A 24007-nucleotide genomic window follows, 5' to 3' on the forward strand; every position below is an offset into this window, starting at 1 on the left:
GTGCCGACTAGGTATGAACAGACCTTAAGATAGAGGCTGGTAGGCACAGAAATCTTTGTCTGACTGAAATAAAAATGAAAATATAGCATACCAGCGATAGACCCGGTGAAAATTTTATCGGGTGTATTATAAATAAAAACTACCTACCTAACTAAATATCTATATATAAATATTATCGAGTCGTTCGTCGCGGACTGACGTATTGCTTATTGTAACGGCAGTTTTGTTTGTTTTTCTGAATAATATTTTATTTGAGTGTGCAATAATTGACTGTGGTGCCTGAAAAATTGACTTTTGTATATTTGTATATTTCTTTGTTTTATATACATACATTTTATGTGATATTATTAACTTTATATTAATTGTCACAATCGCCGATTGCCGTTACCGTATATTATACATACACTAGTGTTGGACCCGTTGATTTCAACGGGTGGTTTCGAAAAGGAATTGAAACTCGAATAAAAATAAAGTTAAAGATATTGAATCGACTGGTTTCGGAAAGAAATTTATGCACGAATTACGAATGACAAATTACGAAGTGATTACGTTTTGTGCATCGCCGACGCCTCCGGCACCCCGGGGCCTTCGCCCCCGGCGCTCCGGGGCCTTCGGCCCCAGCGACGCCGACGCCACCGACGCCTCCGGCGCCCTCAGCGCCCCCGATGCCTTCGGCACCCCGGGGGCTTTGCCCCCAGCGCCGCCGACGCCTCCGGCGCCCCCAGCACCCCCGATGCCTTCGGCACCCCGGGGGCTTCGCCCCCAGCTCCCCCGATGCCTTCGGCATCCCGGGGGCTTCGCCCCCAGCGCCGCCGACGCCTCCGGCGCCCCCAGCACCCCCGATGCCTTCGGCACCCCGATGCCTTCGGCACCCCGGGGGCTTCGCCCCCAGCGCCCCCGATGCCTTCGGCATCCCGGGGGCTTCGCCCCCAGCGCCGCCGACGCCTCCGGCGCCCCCAGCACCCCCGATGCCTTCGGCACCCCGGGGGCTTCGCCCCCAGCGCCCCCGGCGCCACCGACGCACAAAAATGAAAAATATGAAAAAAATGAAAAATATGAAAAAAATGAAAAAACTAAAAAAATGAAAAAAACGAAAAAAAATGAAAAAACTGAAAAAATGAAAAAAATGAAAAAACTGAAAAAATTAAAAAAATGAAAAAACTGAAAAAATTAAAAAAATGAAAAAACTGAAAAAATTAAAAAAATGAAAAAACTGAAAAATGAAAAAACTGAAAAAATGAAAAAAATGAAAAAACTGAAAAAAATGAAAAAACTGAAAAAAATGAAAAAACTGAAAAAATGAAAAAAATGAAAAAACTGAAAAAATGAAAAAAATGAAAAAACTGAAAAAATGAAAAATATGAAAAAAAAAAATTATTTGTTCCCCATACTGGTTGACTGGTTGATCGTCCGTCACATACAAATATACAAATATATTTAGCGACAGTCCGTTTTTATATATATTATTATATTTGTGTGTGTGTTTGTGATCGATAAATTTAATAATAAATACGATAAATTTAAAATTTAATATTAATTTGAATAAAATAAATGAAATGAAATTAAATTGTTAAGTTTATTATTGACTATTATAATGTTTAATACTCCGGAGGAATTCCTGAAGAGGTCGCTAGAATTAAATAAAGTAATTAATAAAATTCTGACCGCTAAATCAAACATGCTTTCTAAGGGCGGTTTCAGACTAGCGTATTTTTCTGCGCGTATATCGCCGTTTCGGCATACGCGCTTACACGCGCGCTACATTTCGGGCTTCAAAAAACCGGACTCGCGTACACGGGCTTATTCCAGCGTGTTCGCTCCAATCGGTAGTGGTGATTTAGTATCAACATGGATAATACGAGCTTATAAGCGCGTCTACGCTCGTACGAGTTGCGAGTATGGAAAACGACGCGCCTATACGCGCCTACATGCACTTCAAAAAAAGAGATTATACGCGCGTATAAAACGCTAGTCTGAAACCGCCCTAACAATCAAAAATCGTGTCTTCTGTCTGCGTTTGAGGAATTGATAACGGGTGTTAAATCATTAACACAGACTAGTGTTTCTGACAAGAGAGCCTTGCATGATATCCGAGCGATCGTTTGTGGTATTTCCGATAGTCAATATATGCCAAGTACTCAAATCTCACCTGCTAGCCCAGCTCAGGTGAAGAAAAAGAATAAGGAAAGCAAGTCAGAGAAGAACAATTTGCCAATCGACTTGGTCCCGTCGCTTTCTCCTTCACCTACACCTCGGGTTCCACTCCCTGATCCACAGGATGGTGCAGCTTCACAATATGGTGCAGATTCTCCTAATGGTACAGCTTCACAAAAGGGTGCAGCTTCTCATAAAGCTACTCAAAATGATGCGGCTTCGCGGAATAGTGCAATTTCTCAGATTGGTGATGCTGCAAAGGGTGAATTATTACCTGCGAAACCACCACAGCGGAAAACTCCAACTTATATTATTGGTTCAGCTATTGATAATAGTTTGGTGTCATCACCTAGATCCAGGTATCTACATATATATATATATATATATATATATATATATATATATATATATATATATATATATATATATATATATATATATATATATATATATATATATATATATATATATATATATATATATATATATATATATATATTTTTTTTACTTATCTACTTCTGAGGACGACATCAAGCAATTCATTATTAAAAAAGGTGTGGTATCTGACTTGATTATGATTGAAAAATTACCCACTGCAAGGAAGTACTCTTCTTTCAAAATCGGAGTTCCATCTCACATCTATGAAACGTTACTTAGTTCTGAATTCTGGCCAGTTGGACAAATAGTACTTTCCAAGGAATTTAGCATCAAATGGTGCCAAGAAAAACTAGGAAATTTTCCACAATTAATGATGAGTCTAAGTCTGTAATTCATTCCTATTACCAAAACGTAAGAGGTCTTGCGACCAAGACAATTGAATTTTATAATTCTGTGCAGTCTTATAATTTTGATCTGATTGCACTCACTGAAACGTGGCTTAACGACTCCATAATCAATGAAGAGTTCTTTGACAACCGGTACATTGTATTCAGGAGAGACACAGAGTCGGACACAGGGGTGGAGTTCTGCTAGCGGTTCGTCGTGAAGCAGTACGTTCCTGTCGAAGCTTGGATCATCTTGAGACTACTAGCGAACATTTATGGATTTCTCTAGATTTTAGAACTTTCACTTTGTATGTTTGTGTTGTTTATTTTCCCCCAAATATGCCAGATGATGAAGTGTCCTTGTTCTTTAACAATATGAGTGAGCTGAGTGATCGTTTGATGAAGAAAAGATTATTGATTTTGGGGGACTTCAACAGTAATTCATTGAGATATATGAATGATCATTTGTCAATGATGTGCGAATTTTATAATTTAATACAATTGAATAATGTTGTGAATATGTTTGACAGCCAACTTGACTTAATATTTACCAATACAAATAATTGTCACAATGTAGTAGATGATAAAATTCAATTCGTGGCCATAGACAACTATCACCCAGCCTTAAACTTTATTTTTAAATTGTGTTGTGGAAGTGTATCTGTTGGTAAATCTATGCCGTCTGAGCTACTGCATGAACGTGGATGGATGTTTGGTAAAGTCAAATTTGACAGACTGAACTCTTTGTTGTTATCTCAGGATTGGAGTCAAGTTTTTGTGAGTACAGATGTTAATGACGCAGTTAGGAAATTTTATGATTTATTATATAATGTTTTTAATTCTCTATTTCCGAAGAAAGCTTAATTTAACAACACTAGATCTTTTCCGAAATGGTTTAATTCTGAAGTAATTTACATGATCAATCTGAAAAACTCTTTCCATAAGTTATGGAAGAAGTTTCGGAACCCCATTGATTTTAATATATTTTCCAATTTGCGCACCAAAATAAAGTATCTGACGGCATCCTGTCATCGTCGATATATTGACAATTGTGGAAAAAATATTTCTGCTAATCCAAAGAGCTTCTGGAATTATATTTCATCACGAAAAGATGCTTCCAACAAATTTTCCACCACCCGTAATAAGGATGATATTAATTTTGAAGGAGAATATGAAGAATATTTGGGAGCATCATCGTCGTATGTTCAGGATGCTGACGCTAGCAATATTTCGTGCCCTATGCTGATTATCGGAGAATTTTTTGATGCAGATATTAAGTATGGACTTGATCGTCTAAAGTGTAAAACTTCGTGTGGTCCTGATCTTCTCCCTGACTTTGTGTTGAAGGGATATCGGAGGAGCCTCATAAACCCACTCAAGTTAATATTTAACCTTTCTTTGAAAACCTGTTCCTTCCCTGAAATGTGGAAATGTACAAAAATAACACCAATTTTCAAAAAAGGCGATAAGTATCTGGTTGAAAATTATAGACCTATCTCTGTTCTTTCTGCACCAGCAAAGGTATTTGAAATAATTCTTCATAGATATATTTTTAATCATTAGTTTAATCAACAGCACGGCTTTCGTCCTACTCGTTCTGTTGTATCGAATTTATTATGCTTTTCCAAAATAATAGGCAAATCTCTTGATTCTTCACTTCAGGTAGATGTTGTCTATACTGATTTTGAAAAAGCCTTTGATAAGGTTGACCATGGCATTCTCATTAGAAAACTTTCTAATTTTGGGTTATCTAGTAATTTAGTGCATTTTTTCACAGATTATTTGGCGAACAGAAAGCAATATGTTTCTTGCGGTATTCATAGATCGGATGAATACCACGCTTCATCTGGTGTACCACAAGGGTCCAACCTTGGTCCATTATTATTTCTTTTGTTTATTAATGATATTGGTGTGTCGATTGATCACTCTGGATTTCTCCTTTTTGCTGATGACTTGAAGATTTTTAGAACGATCAGTTGTCATTCCGACTGTGTGGGATTGCAGGATGACTTAGAATTACTATCTGAATGGTCTTTAAATAATAATCTACCATTCAGCCTGACTAAGTGCCATGTTATTTCCTTCTCGAGGTCTCTTTCCCCTATTGAGTTCGCTAATAGTCTTCGGAACTATCAATTAACACGAACTGACTCAACTGTTGATCTTGGTATACTGTTTAGGAGTGACTTCAAATTTTCGACTCATATTTCAGATATGTGCTGTAGGGCTACCAAAATGCTTGGATTTGTTCTGCGCAATTCTCACTACTTCCAAGATCTGAATATAATGGTGTTACTTTATTGTTCGCTTGTCCGGAGTATATTGGAGTTTGGGTCTGTAATTTGGAGTCCTACTGAAATTAAATTCTCTCTCTTGATAGAAAGAGTCCAGAAGAAATTTCTACGCTACCTATACTTGAAAAAGTATGGGTATTATCCGTATTTATTTCCCACAGCGTTTCTGCAAAGTACCTTGGGCTTTTATTCTCTGGCTTCTAGAAGGATTGTTGCCATCTCCAAATACAACCTATCCTATCTATCAACCTATCTTTACAAGAACGTCTACTTTCAAGAACTCGTCACTGGTGGAAGCAATCCGGTTCCTTAATGTGATTGATGAGCATTTTGACCTGTTCAACTGTCATGTTGATGAGCTGGTTAGTTTCTTGAGATTCAATACGAGACTATTTGAATGAAATGAATGATTGGAATTTTTATTGCTTTTTCTTTTTTTTTTGTAAGACCGATGTGACGCTTTGGGGCAACCTGTCAGGTCACACTGGTCATTTTAATGTTGTTATTATTTTAAAATAATAATAAATTAAATAAACAAAAATTTATTTATTAAAATTAAATTAGTTTTCAATGGATGGCGCTAAATGCTCGTTTATTTTCCAAGAGGAAATATTGATAGCAAAGAATATATATACAAGTTTTTTATTGATTATACCACCCAAGCCTTGCATACAAAGTTTCTTTCGAAATTATATATTAGATTCTTGGTATTATGGAGGATGAACGAATGAGACGACTGGCATGTTAATGCACGTGTTTATTATATGACAGCTGAAGACAGAGTGGGTAGCGGCTCTCCGAACCCAGCCGGGTTGGTCCCCACTCGCAGGAAGGCAACCAAACTCGACCATGTCGTATAAGCGAGCCGCCACATCACTCCCCCCCAGCATCAGCGATACCAAAATTACAAAGAAACAAATTTTACAAAAGAAAAAAATTATTAAGTGGGGAGAAAAAAAATTGTTGACGTGGGTCATCCGCTGTGTACATAGGTGTACCGCCCTGAATGGTCGGTAGATTCGAGGGCGGTGACGTCGCGAGCAGGACGGTGGGTGGTCCGATGGTCGCGCCGATGCGATGCGATGCTGCGGCGGCGCCGCTCTTCCGAGGCTGATGTCGGTTGGTGGGGCGGCGGGGGGCGGCAGGGGCATCGATGTGGTTGATGATACTCCGAGCTGGACTGTGAGTCGTTGTGGCTCGTGGAGGTGTTGTAGCGCTACCGCCCGTCTCGGCGTGACGACGCTCGTGGGGACGGACGGGGCCTTGATGATGATGATGATGATGGTGCTGAGGTGGTGTGTGATGAATCTTGTGGTGCTGGATGACCGTTCTATGTGTAGTGGATCGCGCATGACTCCACATCCAGCTGTCAAGATCGTCGTCTCATTCGCTCCCCCGTTTTTTTAAGCACCTGTCATCGACGTTGTGGCTGGACGTCGGTAGGTAGGTAGGTAGGTAGGTAGCCGTGTCTACTCGTTGATGGCGATGGGGGCGCGGCGGGTAGCTTCCCCGCCTGGCTCGGCGAGGCAGGGATGAGCGGCATGTTGAAATTGATCGAGGCTGCGTGGCTCGATGTCGGGGGTCACCAGTATGGAGGATGAACGAATGAGACGACTGGCATGTTAATGCACGTGTTTATTATATGACAGCTGAAGACAGAGTGGGTAGCGGCTCTCCGAACCCAGCCGGGTTGGTCCCCACTCGCAGGAAGGCAACCAAACTCGACCATGTCGTATAAGCGAGCCGCCACAGTATCATCATAATCAGGGCCGCGCCTATCATATGTACAAATGTATGCATCGCACACAGGCGGCCAAAAGAAATGAAAGTCGAAAAAAAAATATATTCCTTAAAAAATACGAAACAAGACATTGTACTTTTTAAAATGCATTTACATAGGTTGTCTTGTTAGTAGTTGCATACATGAGGATTGCTGTTGCAAGCTATAACTTGTAACACACCCGAACTATAATTCGGGGAAATAGCTGGATAGCAGGTATAGCTTCGGCTCGCATAGAGCTAGTTCTTTTATATCTTTGCAACTGCCAGATGTATTTCTTCAAATATAATGAGTATTGGTTGGTTAACGAAAATGAACGAAAGAACAATGTCCTAGATATGGGATTGGGGGTAAAAACACTATATTTTCATGAATGAACTTAAAAACATTCAGTCTCTCTTGTTGTCTGGTCCTTTTCAGAACTAAAATGGGAAAAAATCCCAAGTGAAAATACGTACTTTTGACTTTTGATTTGAACTGGACGACTACTTAGAGATATTTGAAAGCTGAAAAGTACTACAAATGAAAGATAAAATACCCGATTCCAATATTCATTTTGAACAGGAAATTGACCCATTTTGAGACATCGACCGAACAACACTTAGGATTAATATAAAATATTAGGAGTATACATAGACTCGGGACTAAATTTTAAAATGCACGCTGACTATATAATAAAAAAAAATGTCTAGAAAAGTTGGTATATTATGTAGATTAAGAAATATTTTAAGTAAAAAAAGTAAAATTTTAGTGTTTAATTCAATTGTCTTGCCACATGTGGTTTATTGTGCCACTGTGCTTAATTTGTTTAGTGGCCAAGATTTAGAAAAAATGCAAAAAATACAGAATAAAGCTATGAGAGGTATTTTGAATGTGAGTAGATTTAAGAGTATTGGAAGTATGTTAGATGAATTAGGATGGATGAGTATTAGAATTAGTCTAAATATTAGTACATTGTCTTTTGTTTATAAGTGAGATCATAAGTTATTACCTAAGTATTTTGATGATTATATAATAAGGAATAGAGATAAACATAGTTTTTATACTAGAAGTAAGGACAAACTAGTTGTGAGTAGAGTAAGAAAGAATAAGACGGCTGGGGGTGTTTTTCACAGGGGTGTGCTCATGTATAATGCCCTCCCTGAGTGCATCAGGTCTGCTAAAAACATGGATGCATTCCTGCGAGGTGCGAAGAGACACCTCTGTGAGGGACAGTACATATAAGTTAATTATAAATTTTGGAGTTAAGTATAATAATTAAGATTTTTGGGTTGGAGCGTGTCGTGGGCAAATCCTTTGTTCTTGGTACTCTTGATGCAAATGATGACCTGTTCGAGCACGTGTACATGTGACACGTGTTGAGTGCATTTTCCTTTGTTCCCGGTACTCGCGCTGACCTAGTTATGCTGCGAGCGTGGTTTTTATGGGTTCAGTGCCAGGACGTGGTCCGTGGGGTAATGGGGTCGTGCGCCGTATGTCTATGGTGCACCGACCTCTTTATGAGGCGATCGAGGAACACGTGCGGTATTACGACTTTTCTGGATATGTGCCGCAGTGGCCTGATGAGATCATTTAAGTTGTACTATATGCCTACAAGATGTATTTTTAAATTAGCTTGATACCTAAAATATATATAAATAAATAAATAAATAACACCAAGATATAGAAAAATCGCGCGATTTAAAAAATACATATATCTCCGAATCTCGTACCAATCAACATTTTTTATTACCAGATTCGTGTTCACTGGGCATAGATCTATAAGAAAAATCATATTTCGTCTCTGAAGCAAAAAAAGTCATCATTTGTCGAAGTGTTATCTGTCGAAAGTGGCTGCTCGCTTATCGGCCTCTTTAGGCTGTCACATGGTCGTGTTTGGGCTTTCTGTTTGGCCGCGAAGTTGCTATTGTGAATGGTTGCAACCATTAGGTGTTGACCGTTGATGTTCGAAGGCTATTTCGCCAGGTTGTAATATATATCGATATTGGGGTTTGGGGTGCTTCTTCAAGACTCATCTGCGCCCCCATCTACATCGTCGACTCCTACCCGACCGTAATATAACCACTGGTAATATAATCTTTTCCATTCACATCGCGTTGACACTTGTTATTATGACCCATTTACACATTCGATATACTATGTACATTCGACCATGCTATTAACGAGCGTTCTTAGGCACTTTATAATAATAATGAGATTTATAGGTTATGTTCAGTAAATATTACAATATTTTAATATTAGTTACATAGAGGGCTGTAAAAAATTTGTTACAATACAATGTTACATACAGAGTCGTTAAAAAAATGTATGCATGTATAGTAAGCTGATGTAAATTATAATATTTCGTACTTTGTATTGAAGAATACATATATCAAATTGGCAAACCAAACAAACTAACACAGCTAGATAAGGAATGTCGGACTAAAAGTCAACGTAGATTAATGTATAATAAATATTGCACGTCTAATAGTATTACCCTATAGAACACTGCAAACCCGGAAATTTTAACGGAACACTTAACTTATTTTTTAAGTTGGGTAATTCCTAGTGGTATAAATTAAAAAAAGAAATGTTATTAAAACACATTATTTTTAAATATAATATAAAGATAGAGCACTGAGTGACTTTGATGATTTTGAGTCCTTGAATTGCATATCTTTTTGGTATCGGGCACACTATTGGTAAGTTACATTCTAATATCTGGTGTGCCGTTGACTTTGTTGCAGCATAATAAGTAAACGCCGCTTCGCATAAATACGTTTTAGGAAACGGAAGTAAAATAATAATAGCTTGTTTTGAAAAATTGGGATACTCTTCTGGAAAACTCGCCCAGAAATCATTTTAAAGGCTGATCTTTGTATTTTTGCCTCCAATTAGAGTCACTAATTAAATCAATTAGATTTTCATATTCACGGAAACGGATTCCGAATCCAGGAATCGTCCTTGTTTTCGGAAAATATTGCAGAGTTGTTTTCAAATTATATATGTAGGTGTTCTAAAAATACTTTGGAAACTTCTTCGTCTACTTTTAATCTAAATTGAATCCACTCAAACATTCATGTAAGGCAGGAAAACAATCTGCTAAAAATATCCGCCAGATATGCAAGTTTTATCAACCGTGAAGGATTTGTTAAAACTTTGTGCTGAATTATTTTGTGCCTAGCATGATAGAAGTACTCAGATGGTACCCGAGAGTAAGTATAAGGGTGCGAGGAAGTCCACAAGAGAGATGGGTATATGAAATTGGGAAAATGTGTGAGATGCGATGCCTAAAACGGAGACGAATGAAATACGAAGTCGAAATCTGACCGTCTTTAGTATTTTTCAGTACTAACTCACTCCAAATAATCTTTTAAAGTAACCGATAACCCCTTAGATGAATGTCTCTTGTGGCAAAATGCAAAAATCTCGCATAAGAATTTATTAGTCGTGGTCATTCAGTACTTATAAACGTTTTGTTATATTTCAGAATAAGCAAAATGGATACCGGAATGGGTAGGGGCCGAGGAGGGCGAGGATTGGCAGACTTTCTACGGAAGCTCGATACCCTTGACAAGACAACTTCACCGCCGCCGCCGAGCTCTATTCGCCAATCGCCTGGCAACCCTGCCGCTTCCGTCGTCAGTTCAGACTCCGGTTGCAATACCAGATTATGCCATTCGATAGGACGTGGTTTTTCAAGTATGTCGAGTATGTCGACCACGGACTCGGGCATTGTGAGTATACTTCAATTCAAATTTCACACATTCAATACAACATATATTGATTTATCGAAATATTCATTTCAGTCTGATCTACGGATGCTGAACATAGGCCGGGGAAGGGCTCGAATTGCTTCCTGCATATCGTCGCCGAATTCAATAGTATCAGGTGCATTTGCTTACATTAGACTATCGACGAGCAGAAGCTTTGTAAATTTTTCAAATTGGCAACTCAGCAACTTTATGGTTTAGATAGTTTGCCTAAAATTTGTTTCCAGTCAATATGTTTTTTAGCTTTTGTTCTGTGATTGAAATATATTTGTAAATTATAATATTCATTTTTATTTTTATAACTAGATATCAGTCAGGATAAAAGTCCAGGATGTTCTCCAGTTCAAACTGTGAGCGATCTACCAATATTTACTTCCGGACGTGGCATCGGTTTATCTTCGAGGTTAATATTTTATTCTAGAAAATTTTATAAATGAACACTTTCATCACAAAATCTACTATAATTTCGAAAGAGACTTTGTATGTTTTGTTCGAAAAATCCGTGACGTTCAATTTAATGAATATTCAAATAAAATAAGACTAATCAAACAAATTTAATAGAATGCTTACTATTAGATTGGCCGTATTTAAGCAGTTTATATTACAAATACCGGGTAAAAACACTAGTATACTATATATACTATCTATCGCATCTTGTCTCTTGTTTGCTAATGACGTCAAATTATTCTTTTCGATGAAGCCTCTCTTCTTCGAGCTGATATTGACGCCGTTCTGGAGCTCAGTTCTATTTTAGGTCTTGAACTTAATGTTAATAAACGCGCAATTAGACGAGTTATGGACGTCCACATTCACTCTATTATCGTGTATATTCCATTGGATCCGACTTGTTGAAGCATGTGGAATCTATGGTTGATTTGAGTATCACAACCACGTCAAGACAGTCACTGACGTTTCCTTTCGTCAACGTAGATTTGTTTTGAGATATGCAAGATTATTCTTGAACCCTTTGGTATTCTGGCTTGCTCTTCAACTTGCTTGTGAGAAGCAAGCTAGAGTATAATGCTATCGTGGGAAATCCGCATGAAGCAAATTAATCTCTAGTGATTGAGAAAGTGAAAAAAGCATCTCTTCGTTTCCTATATAGGAAAGAGTATGGGTATTACCCATATCTCTACCATACTTCTTTCCTTTTGGGCATGCTTGAGTATGATTGCCTTGAACTTCGGAGAAACTTCTCATTAATTCGTTTTGTTCTCCAGCTTCTACATAGTAATACGTCATGCCCGTCATTACTGAAACAGTTTAGACTTTAAGTCCCTAATAATAATGTGCATGGTAGACATCATCATTTGATGGTAGTACCTTCTGTCCGCGCTGTTTTTATCATATGGCTCATTTTCCAAGAGCTATCTGACTTCTTAATTAAGTCGTTGTTGCCATGCCTGAATGTGATATTTTACAACTCAGTAAGCGTAGGTTACCAGAGATTATTTTAACCTATTTGTTTGGTAGTCTGCGCTCATCATTATTTTCATAATTGTATGGCGATGTATGAGTCAATTTTGATCTTCTATTTGGGCCTCGCAGGGATGTTTTGTATTCACGGCTAGTTCTTGTACATATGTAATGGTGCTGACTGTTGATGCAAGACATTACCAATTTATCTTCTTATATTTAACTATTATTATACGTTTTTTGACTACTTTTACATATTATTTTTTGAACTTTTGCTGCTATTGTTTTTTTTTATGTATAAGTATGTATGTATTTTATTTCTGTATAATTAAGTCGTTCCTGTAAGGCCACAATGGTCTGAACTTTAAATAAGTAACTTTTTATGTATGTATATATATATATATATATATATATATATATATTTTTTTTTTTAGTTTAAATCTTTCAAAACCGGTATCTATAAGAAACATAGCTATACCTAGCACATCTGCCGATCCTGTTGGGATGTCATTAGCCGCCATCAAATTGGAAGAACCCCCCGATGAAAACCCAATTGAGGTAGTTACTTACGATATTGATATGAATATGTATAACTAATGGTTAGAATCGATGATATTGTATTTATGCATTTCAGTCCAACACTCCGGTTGTTAAATTGGGCACGAGTGGTCATCAGGTGGACATTTCCGCCAATTATCTGCGGCTCTCGGTAAAACCAGGCCACGGAGCGTTCGAATACTTCGTTCGGTTCGATCCGCACGTCGATCATAGAGCCTTTAAAATCAAAATGCTCAGAGGTGAGACCCATCCTTTCAAATCATACTGTTCGATTGCTTGAAGTGTACCATTTTCATGGACGACTGTTTTCAGCGCATTCAAGCAAATTGGGAAACGATCTGACGTTCGACGGACAAGCACTTTTCTTGCCCCAAAAATTACCCGCAAACGTGACAACTTTCAAATCTGCACATCCCGTCGATAATTCTGACGTCATAGTTGAGGTGTGAATTATATATCATGTATATTTTTTAGCTCGTTTTTATAGTGTGTGTAAAATAACAATGATTAATTAATTTTTTGTTTAAAATTTAGGTTGTTTTTGTAAAAGAGAAAAAAATGTCGGAAATGACGCAGCTGTACAACGTCCTCTTCAAAAAGGTAATGATGGCTTTGAGCTTCAAGCGAATCGGTAAGGATAGTTTCGATCCACAGCATCCATTCATGATTCCACAATACAAATTGGAAGTGTGGCCTGGGTAATTGTATTATCAGCGTTTAATATGTATTCAAATATGATTTTATACAATGGTTGCTCTTTGAGTTTCTGGCCTAATAATGAAAAAACAAATATTTATCATCGAAATTGGTTTTATTGTAAAGTTTGACATTTTTTAGCATAAACGTTCTCACAACACTTTTGTCTTACAATAAATAATATATTCTTTTGTTTCCTGGGAATTGAAAAATTCATAGCTGTCAATAAATGGATTTAGCACGTGAACACATTCGTGCGATTATTCTTCATAACTTTCGACGTCGACTATCAAAACAAGAGTGCATCGATGAACTTAGTTCTTTATATGGTGATAAAGCACCATCCTACAGCACTGTGAACAATTGGTCTAACGAATTCAATCGTGGGCTTACTTCGCTCCAGGACGAATTTCGTGAAGGTCGTCCAAAATCAGCTGTTACTCCAGAAAATATTGATGCTGTGCGTGAACTGATAATTAAAGATCGTCATGTGAAATATCGGGAGATTCAGGCATCCTTGAACATTAGTGTAACACCAATCAATAAGATATTGCAAGATCATTTGGCCGTAAAAAAGATTTGTTCGCGTTGGATCCCGCATAATTTGACAATTGCGCAGAAAGAGGCTCGTGTCGAAGAAATGTTGCAAAAATACAATCACGTGCATCAAACGCTGTGTATAACATATGCACAGGTGACGAATTATGGATCTATGCATATGAGCCCAAAGCTAAACAGCAGTCCACCGTATGGGCCTTCCAAGATAAATCAATCCCAACAAAAGTTGAAGCACTTCAAAGCAAATGGTCGCCTGTTTTTTCAGAAAAACTTGACATATCGCAACCGTACAGTTAGTGGAACGTAGAAAGGTCAATTCTGAATGGTACACAACCATTTGTTTGAAAAGAAGTCTGGAGAAATAAGGAAAACCAACCGCCAAAGACGAATCATTCTCCATCATGACAATGCGAGCTCTCACTAGGAATCCCAATCGAATATTCGAGTATTCGAATTATTCGTCTGATTTTTCAGCCATTCGTTATTCGAATATTTCATCAACTATTCGAATATTATTCGTGTATATATTTTTTTATAAAATAAATACATAAAATCAATATGAAAAGAGTGATGACGAAGAAGCCGACGACTATGAAGAAAATGAAATATGTAATGGGGATAATTGTGATGAAAGTGAAGATAATGAGGAAGAATGTAATGTCTACATGTGAAGAAACGGATTTTTGTTCATTAAATACAGAAATGTTTGAAGAAAATCACTTTTCGATCTACAATAATCTCTATGAAATTTTAGAAAACAGAAAAATAATATGAATATTTAAGAAGTCACCGGCGAAATATACAGTTTTAGAAGAAATCATAATGAAAAAAGAAAATAAAAATTGAAATTATTATTTGATGTAAAAACGAAGTGAAATTCGATGGCAACTATGATAAGACGATTTATTCAAGTTTACGAAAGTATAAACATAGCACTAAAAGAATATAATTTCAATACTGTTTCTAAGAATGAAATTGATATTTTGAAAATTTTAATTGATGTTCTTACTCCCGTTGGAACCGCAATCAAAGAATTAAGCAAAAACAGTGCATCTTTAATAACAGCAGAAGGAGTTTATAAATTTTTATGTGTGTATTTTAATTTTATGTTTTTTAATTTTCTTAAAATTATGTTTTATTAATTGTAATATATAACATATATAAACACAATGTAATTTATGCTTAGTACATATTATATATTTTTTAATTTTCGAATATATTCGAATAGCTCTTGATTTACTATTCGATATTCGAATAGTTGAAGTCGACAAATATTTGGGATCACACATCAGCTCAATCAACCGCCTATTTGAGCACTCAACACGTCGAATTGACAGGTCATCCACCATACAGCCCTGATTTGGCACCCGATGACTTATTTTTATTACCGCACATCAAAAATAAATGATGTGATCAACGATTTTCGACGCGCCGAAGAAGCGCTCGATGCGTTCAAAACGCTTGTTTTGGAGGTACTTCAATCGGATTGGAAAAAGTGGTTCGAAAATTAGTTCCAATGCATGCAAAAGTGTATGGAGAATATTTTGAAAGACAATAAAACAAATTTCGATAATAAATATTTGTTTTTTCATTATAAAGAGCAACCCTCATATAGAACTTTTTCTATAGAATATTTTTTGATCAATAGTTTTCTTCAGCAATATATGTACTTGTGGTTTATAATTACGTGTTTCATTTCTAGTTACGTGACTACCGTTGATGACTTCGAAGGTGGACTCATGCTGAACATCGATCCTTCGCACAAAGTAGTCCGAACGTCGACTGTTCTGAACGAAATACAAGAGGTGAGTTATCGCAGTCAAAACGCTCAGAACGATATCAGAAGCGCGCTGATTGGCAAATCAGTTCTAACCAAATACAGTTATAAACTTTACACGTGAGTTCGGTTTTAATGTGTTTCAGATTTGAACGTCGATGTGCCGTTTTTATTACGTATTCGATTTTGTTTCAGCATCGACGATGTTGACTTTTCCGTTAATCCATTGTCTTCTTTCAAATTGTTCACCGGAGAAATGACGACTTTCCTCAACTACTATAAGAAGGCGTACGGGTCGGAGATATTGGATTTGAAACAACCGCTTCTAATCAGTCGGTTAGTCGTATGTCATCATCAATATTCCCATCCTTTTAAATATGAAGGGACTTATTTTTAACTTAATATTACGTGCATACAAAAAGATACATTGCATGTGACTTTTTTTAAAATCTTCTAAATTGTTATAATTTTTCTTTATTCGTTTATTTTATTTTAAACTCACAATAAGAGAATTTTATTAAAATATAGAAATATTAAAAAAAACATTTATGTACCAGAAAAGCCTTACAGGTAAACCCAATGCACTTTCTTGGCCAATTACTAACATCGATAAACAAGTATATATTTGTACAGTATTATTGAGACATCTATGGATTTGGATTTTTCTATAAATCTCGAGAAATTTCGAGATGCTGAAGTACTCAAAATTGCAAGAAGTCTATGGAAAAATTTACAGCATTTTTTGATAAATCAGCGAATTCGAGATGCTTATTCAGAATTCGAGAAGTTGTTAATTTTTTGGAACCGTTTCAATGAAATTAAATAAATTGGCAAGTTCTTATATGAAACGATCGGCCTTGGTGTCACATATCCAAGGTCTGGCCAGCACCACAGTCAGGGATTGAGCAGTTAACCACACAATTGAAAGCATTATGCGCTAGCCGTTGATCTATGCTGCTGACTTTATCAAAATGGAATACTCATCGCAAAACTATCGTCATCTAATTGCCAAATATAATTAATTAGACGTGTCGAAACCTTTTGCAAAAGTGTCAAGCTGTATATTGTAAACTTTTTTTTTTTTCAGATTGAATAGAAGAATCCAAAAGCCAACGCCTCAAGATTTCATAGAGGAAAAGTTAATCTATTTAGTACCGGAGTTATGCATTTCGACCGGATTAACAGATAATATGAGACAAGATTTTACGCTCATGAAAGACTTGGCCCAGTTTATGAAAATCACTCCCAATCAGCGATACCAAGCTCTCAAAAAGGTTGGATCTATATACATATTTGAAATGTAATTTTATTTTAAAGTATTTTACTTATTTTTTGTGTTTGTATCCTAGTTCGTGAGTAATATCGAAAAAAATCCTAACGCTTCAAAGTTTCTGACAAATTGGGGTCTGTCTCTGGACTCGTTCCCCGTGTCACTAGTTGCACGCACCCTGCCCCCCGAAATTGTGTGTTTCGGCCACAAAAGCAATCCGAACCAGAAAACAGAAATAAGAACTTCGAACGCGGAATGGTCCAAAGAGGCGTCCTTATATCCCGTCATAGCACCCGTCGATATTATCAACTGGGTCGTTTTGCACACACTCAAAGACGAGCGGACCGTCAAGGTACCCGATCGTACATATAATACGCACACACACATGTGCTTGTTTTAACCTTTTGTTTATCCATACTATATTCTGCTTCAGGAGTTTTGCGATTGCCTCATCCGTTGCGGACAGCCGGCTGGTATCAAAATCGCCCAGCCGCAGATGATCGGCCTGAGAAGCGACACTACCCAGGAATACGTGAATAATCTTCGCTCGGTGATCAAACCTCATTTGCAAATGGTCGTGTGCTTCTGTCCGACCAGTCGCGACGATAGGTACTCGGCCATCAAGAAAATATGCTGCGTCGATTTTCCAGTACCGTCTCAGGTATATGGTGAAACTCGCCAAACCTCATGTCTAGTATAAATAACATACATAAATTGTTCATAATAACCATTCCATTCGTAGATTATCAACGGACCCACTATGCGAAAGAAAAATGTGCGTGCAATTGCTCACAAAGTTCTCCTGCAGATGAATTGCAAGTTGGGCGGCAGTCTTTGGGCTATTCCGATCCCGTATAAGAGACTTATGGTCATCGGCATCGATGTGTACCACTCTGCTGAAAGCTCCAACAAAAATTCTGTCGGCGGTTAGTAACAGTTCTGAAGCTATCAATTCCAAATGTGTTTATTCCTTTTATTTATTTATACTTTGGAAAAGGGTGCGATTTAACTGTACATAAAGAAAAATGCTTTGTATCTTAAAAAAAATGTTTGTGCATTAGAAATTTGCATTGAACAATCTCGTATTTAGCATTATAAAATATTTTGGCTTTATAAAGTGACCATTAAAAAATATGAAACGATCGTTCGAAAAAATAGATTTTAGCATTAGAATAGATACAAAAAGTGACACCGTCGCAGTCTTCCGCTATTGACAACTGTCAAAAATGTTACATGAATGATGAGTCGTAGGCGAACAAGATCGTAGGTGTCGAAGGTCGCAAGCCGAACAGTAAAAAAGAAGGAATCCAGTAGAGAGAAGCGTTGGTCGTTGTCGGTTCGTGTTTTGGTATTCGCGACGTTGCCGATACAGTTAATCTGTCATTTTAATACACATTTCATACGCTTTTTAAATAGCAAATATTTTTTTCAATGATCGAAGCAAAGTTTCTAATGCAATCTGTATCCGTCATTTAGAAATGCACACAAATTTTTTGTAATGTACTGAAACTATTTTTAATGATCAAAAGTTTTTTTTAATGCACATTTATTTTATAAAATGGACGTTTAAATTATTCCCTTTGGGAAAGGCGGCATCGCCGATAGACCCAATTTTTATATAATATTTTTCCCATGATACCGTATTAGGGTTGCTCCTGAGCGACATCTATAGTGTTAATGTTGTACATATATAAATTAATAGATTATACATTTTTGAAATCGTGTGTAGAATGGTATTTGCCAATTTGATGAGGAACTGTTTCAAACAGAAATGTACAAATAATAGAATTGGCTTTAGGCGTCAAGTATTGTAAGATCGCGGTATGATCATCGCCATACTTAATCAGTTTCTGCCACAGTCGTGTTTGTTGTTCGATGTATGTCTGATAAACATTTGTTCATATTACTCTCAAGATGACGAAGTGCATCGTTAAAAGTTGCACAATGCACACCAAACACAACTGTGGTGGAAATTAATTAAGTATGGCAATAGCCATACTGAAATCTTACAAAATTATCACCTAAAGCCACTTTTATTATTGTTGCATTTCTCTGGTGTCAACAATGAAATCAGATAAATTGGCAAACTGTGGTAGGAAACAAACAACTTGGAGTAAAAATATCCAAGCCTGACCAGATAATACCCAGAATAAATTCTTTTCGCCAGGCTGCTGCTGGCTATATGTATATATAATATGTTTTACGTTTTTATTTCCAGGATTCGTCGCTTCTTATAACGACTCGCTTACTCGGTGGTATAGCAGGGTTTGTTTCCAGTCGACCCACCAAGAGATAGTCGACAAAATCAAAATATGCCTTTTGGACGCATTGAAACTGTACCTAGATCATAACGGCTTACTTCCGGACAGGATTATTATATATAGGTAAATTGATTATTTTTACCTTTTGCCAAATGTTCCATGGGATGGCTTCCTATACCCATTATTTTTTGGTCGAAAATAATAGAAGCTTGGAGGTGACCATTTTTTTACATATCTCTTATACAGTTTACATGGTTTTCGTGTAAGTGGTAATTTTTAATAGCTCCGCTCCGGTATCATGGTATTTGCAAAAAGATTCAAAAAATTTCAAACATCTTACAATTACAGCAAATCATCTTTCATCGTTTGTCTTCTTTCACTTAAAATTAATGTAACAGAAAACAGTTGCTTCACACTCGCTGGCATACTTTATGCAATATGACATGTTGTTTGAATCCTTTATGGATAAAAATTAATAGCTTCAAACACAGATTTTACTTTTATGTACATAGTAATTGAAGAAAAATATTCGGAGCGCTACAAATTCTTCGCGATACGCTCCAGGCAAAATCCCGTTGCTCCACTGCTCTGTGCTGCAGCTCCGAGCTTTGCTCTAAGCCTCTGAAATATAACACTAATTAGTAAAAGACTTGAGAAAGTGGTGAAATTCTAAATAAATAATCATTTATATATCGTCATACGTATATATATAATATCGCTATTCTGTGTGTCTGTCTGAGATAACGCTCGCTGTACTATAAGGGCGCGATCACACAGCGAGGGAGCGGTATGCTGTATGCGGGATATTATTTTAGATAGTTTTAAACATACAAAAAAAAACACGCTTATACGGCGTATGATACGCCGTATCGTGCGGGATTGGAGCGGTCTCGTTGAAATTCTATAGAATTGTTTATACTTACTTGACGGTGATATATACCAATTTGTCGACCCTCGGACGGAGCTTGATAGTGATCGATAACGGTGTATCTCATATTTGCAAAAAAATATAGCAGATAGATTGGTTTTTGTCAATTTTATGAACTGTTTCAACAAAGAAATCAGATAAAGTGACAAACTCTGATAGGAAACGATCGACTTGGATTCACAAATATCCAAGTCTGACCAGCAGCACTCCAGATAATACTCGGAATAAATTATTATCAATATCGAACCCGGCAACTAATCTGTGATTAGCATGAACTGTGCCAACACTGCTGGCTTTATATATTCATCTTGAGATTTTTTTTTATATGAAACGGAAGGTATGTATGTATGTATGTGGGTATGTGGTAAGTGCATCGACGAGTATGGAGATTCCAAAATATATTTCGGCTTTTCATTTGGGGGGCTATTAGATTGTAGTTGAATGCCGTCACGTGATTATGATTACAGAGACGGCATCGGCAATGGACAATTCAACGTGTGCTCGAACCACGAATTGCCTCAAATCGAGATGTGCTTCGCGACCATGGGACAAAACTACTCGCCGTCATTGACGTTCATAATCGTCCAAAAGAGACACAGCGCTCGGATTTTCGAAAACTGCGGCCCCAACAAGGAGGTCACCAATCCGTCGCCCGGTACCGTCATCGACAGCATGGTCACCCGGAAGTATTTGTAAGTTGCGTTTGAGGTTTTATGCATTGAACAATACTAGATTTTCAGAATTAAACCTACGTAATTATTTCAGGTACGACTTTTACGTGGTCTCTCACAAAACGAGGCAGGGGTCGCTCGTGCCGACTCACTACATAGTCTTGAAGGACACTTCGAATATGGAGCCGGATCATGTGCAACGCATCACGTTCAAGATGTGCCATCTGTACTTCAACTGGCCGGGAACGGTGCGCGTGCCGGCTCCGTGCCAGTACGCTCACAAGCTGGCTTTTCTGATGGGTGCCAGCGTCAAGAAGGAGCACAGTCCCATTTTGGCGGACAAGTTGTTCTTCTTGTAAACGAACCGATGATTGTTGCTTTTTTTTTTTGTATGATTTACAGTGCTCGAGACTGTGACGGGCGTCTTGACAAGTTCCTTTAATTTTAATTTTGACAAGCTTTAGCATTTATCGACACGGTTATTGTTGAATTGGAGTATGTTACTGTTGTATATAATCTTTTTTATGCTGAATGAGATTATCCGTAGTATATATAAAGTAAGTATGTACTAGTTAATGTTTTAAGCGTTCTGTGTTTTCAGTGCTTTTTAAATACATACAAAAAGCACTGATAATATTCAGGTCTAATTATAGTAAAATGAAATTCATAATGTTTGAACGTCAAACTCAATATAGACGGTACTTATTGGTTACTAGTTGCTTTATCCGGCTTCGCTCAGTATTTGTAATATAAACGGCTTAAACATGGCGATTATAATAGTAAACATTCATTTGCATCAAATATTCAGGCGCATCTGAACACTTATACAAGTACACAGCAGTTACATGAATGGCGTCTAGGTGTCGCAAACAACTTTAGTAAAGTGACAGCATGCAATTGACTTTACAATGATGATAAAAATCGAAAACGCGTTTTTAAAATAATTTTATTAGTCTCATATGTTCTAGCGTAGGACAGTATTGCATTATTGCAGAGAGAATCTCTGGAAATGGATCTCAGTTTCGTATTATATGCCGACTCGTAAACTTTTCATGTGTAGATGAGTTACGTCAATCAATGGTTGAGCACCACTTGTATACTGTCACTTAACTAAAACTGACACCTAGAGGTCGTTCATGTAACTGCTGTGTACTTGAATGTGTTAGTGTGTATACCCGATGTTCGGATGCGCCCGTATATCCAACAAGTACCGTATTTTTTCTATTTTAGACAGAAGTTTGCTTTGCTTTAGATCTTTTTTTCAAAATTTCAAAACTAATTAATGTTGTTGTTTTAAATTAGACTATTTGAATTACTTATGCAATCTAAACTAATGTTGCTCAATTAGAGGTAGCGTTAAAATAATTAATAAAAAGAAGTAGAATATTTATATGTAGTACTTTTATAAAATTTTCGTCTACAGCGCATTTTTTGTTTGTTTTGTTTTACTAATGTGCTTTTCCCTTCCCATATAATGATAGATGACATATGTAGATGTTGAAACGTTCGAATCGGACCGGATTATTCTTGAACAGTTTTATGTTCATTACAAAATATATATATAAATATATATTTATATACCTGATGTCCAATGATTTCTGTGATTTTAACAGTTTAATAAATGATATCGCACGTATATACATATATATACATACATATATATGAACGGCGATGATTTCTAACCCACACGAAAACTTTAAGTTATTATTTTGTTTTGTATATTTTGAAGTGATCTTAAAGTGATGCTCAACTGATGATTTTTTAAATGTGCAGCATCAAGTATCGAGTAAAATCATATATGTATATATATATATACATATATATATATATATATATATATATATATATATATATATATATATATATATATATATATATATATATATATATATATATATATATATGTGTTTCACTGAATCGGTGTAACAAATGCAATGTTTAAAATTAAGAAATTTATACTAAGAATCCTTTTTGTTATAGTGCCATTTTTTAATGTTTATGTTTATTCTTTTTTGTCACTTATCGACAATCTTTTTATTTTTATAATATAGTACGCTTACATATAAGAGATATTAATTTTTTTATTCACTGCCAATTAAATCACTTTTTACTTTATCTATGTTTTATATCAAATTTCAAATAACCTTTTATCAGTTGTTCAACTGTTTTTGAATAATGAATACTGTATTGAGTTTACATACTTACTTAGACCAAATCTTAACATTTTAAGTATATTAGGTTGTGATTAACGTTTAGTTTTAGTGTATTGTTATAATTATATTACCCCCGTATGTACAAATTACATCTCGTCGAGGAAAGCGATGACTCAGTGAAATTTTATTTTATATGTACATACATATATAAACGTTTCTTTAACCAGTTAACTGTCGCTCGCGAAATGTTTGATCTTTACTTGTACGCCAACAATTTTTAAATTAGTTGAACATGCATAGAAATGATTCGACTCACATAAAGTCGAGGCTTCTGGAGGTTTGGTGTGACCTTGCATGTATATGCGTGATACGCGTCGATGTAATGACGTTTCGGATTTCTCGATAGAATTGATGACATGTTGAATTTTTATTAAAAAAACTCCCGAAACCCTCAAATCATTGTTTTTTTTTTCTTGTTGTAACCAAGATGTTGCTTCTGAAACTATTTTCCAACGTTAAATAGTGTACGTTTCGATAGTGAAATCGATGTAAGTGGCTGTTGAGACGCTCGCGTACAAGTCAAGTCATTGCGCGACTCGCGGGTGAGTCGCTGGCGTACAAAGAAATAGAAGTTTTTTTAGTTTCACTTTTCTCGCTGTGTCAAACTGCTAATACTACATATGTACATATATATCGTAAGAAAATTCAAATGAGGATGTAACCAGACTGTTAATTATAGTATGTGTATTTCCTATAACGCTACCATGTCTGCCATTGTTGGCAAGTTGTAGACCATTATTGTTATCTTTGTAGATCTACTTTGATTTATTCTGACGATTATTATTGACTAATTGACACTACCAAAAACCAAACCTACGCACCGAAATAATAACCCAGTTCCGTTATTCATTAAAATTGAAAAAAAAGTACCTAGTGTTAATAAAAATGATCTTTTTTATTAATACTTAATTTATA

The 24007-nt window shown here is 36.5% G+C and overlaps 2 protein-coding genes across 2 annotated transcripts in view; one reads left to right on the top strand and one right to left on the bottom strand.

The window, feature by feature from the left end:
• LOC143909793 (uncharacterized) overlaps positions 1-24007 on the bottom strand; it is a 514813-nt gene that overhangs the window by 375467 nt on the left and 115339 nt on the right. The window lies entirely within an intron of this gene.
• Positions 8853-22303, top strand: AGO3 (Argonaute 3). Its single transcript, XM_077446502.1, has 17 exons — positions 8853-9059; positions 10462-10708; positions 10781-10862; positions 11051-11147; positions 12595-12718; positions 12795-12957; positions 13031-13161; positions 13253-13416; positions 15675-15869; positions 15945-16085; positions 16837-17023; positions 17099-17371; positions 17453-17680; positions 17762-17945; positions 19238-19403; positions 20676-20900; positions 20974-22303. The coding sequence occupies exons 2-17, from the start codon at positions 10472-10474 to the stop codon at positions 21236-21238; spliced, it is 2862 nt and encodes a 953-aa protein (XP_077302628.1). The 5' UTR covers positions 8853-9059; positions 10462-10471; the 3' UTR covers positions 21239-22303.

Source organism: Arctopsyche grandis, chromosome 3 (genome assembly GCF_051622035.1).
Source record: "Arctopsyche grandis isolate Sample6627 chromosome 3, ASM5162203v2, whole genome shotgun sequence".
Classification (NCBI taxonomy): domain Eukaryota; kingdom Metazoa; phylum Arthropoda; class Insecta; order Trichoptera; family Hydropsychidae; genus Arctopsyche; species Arctopsyche grandis.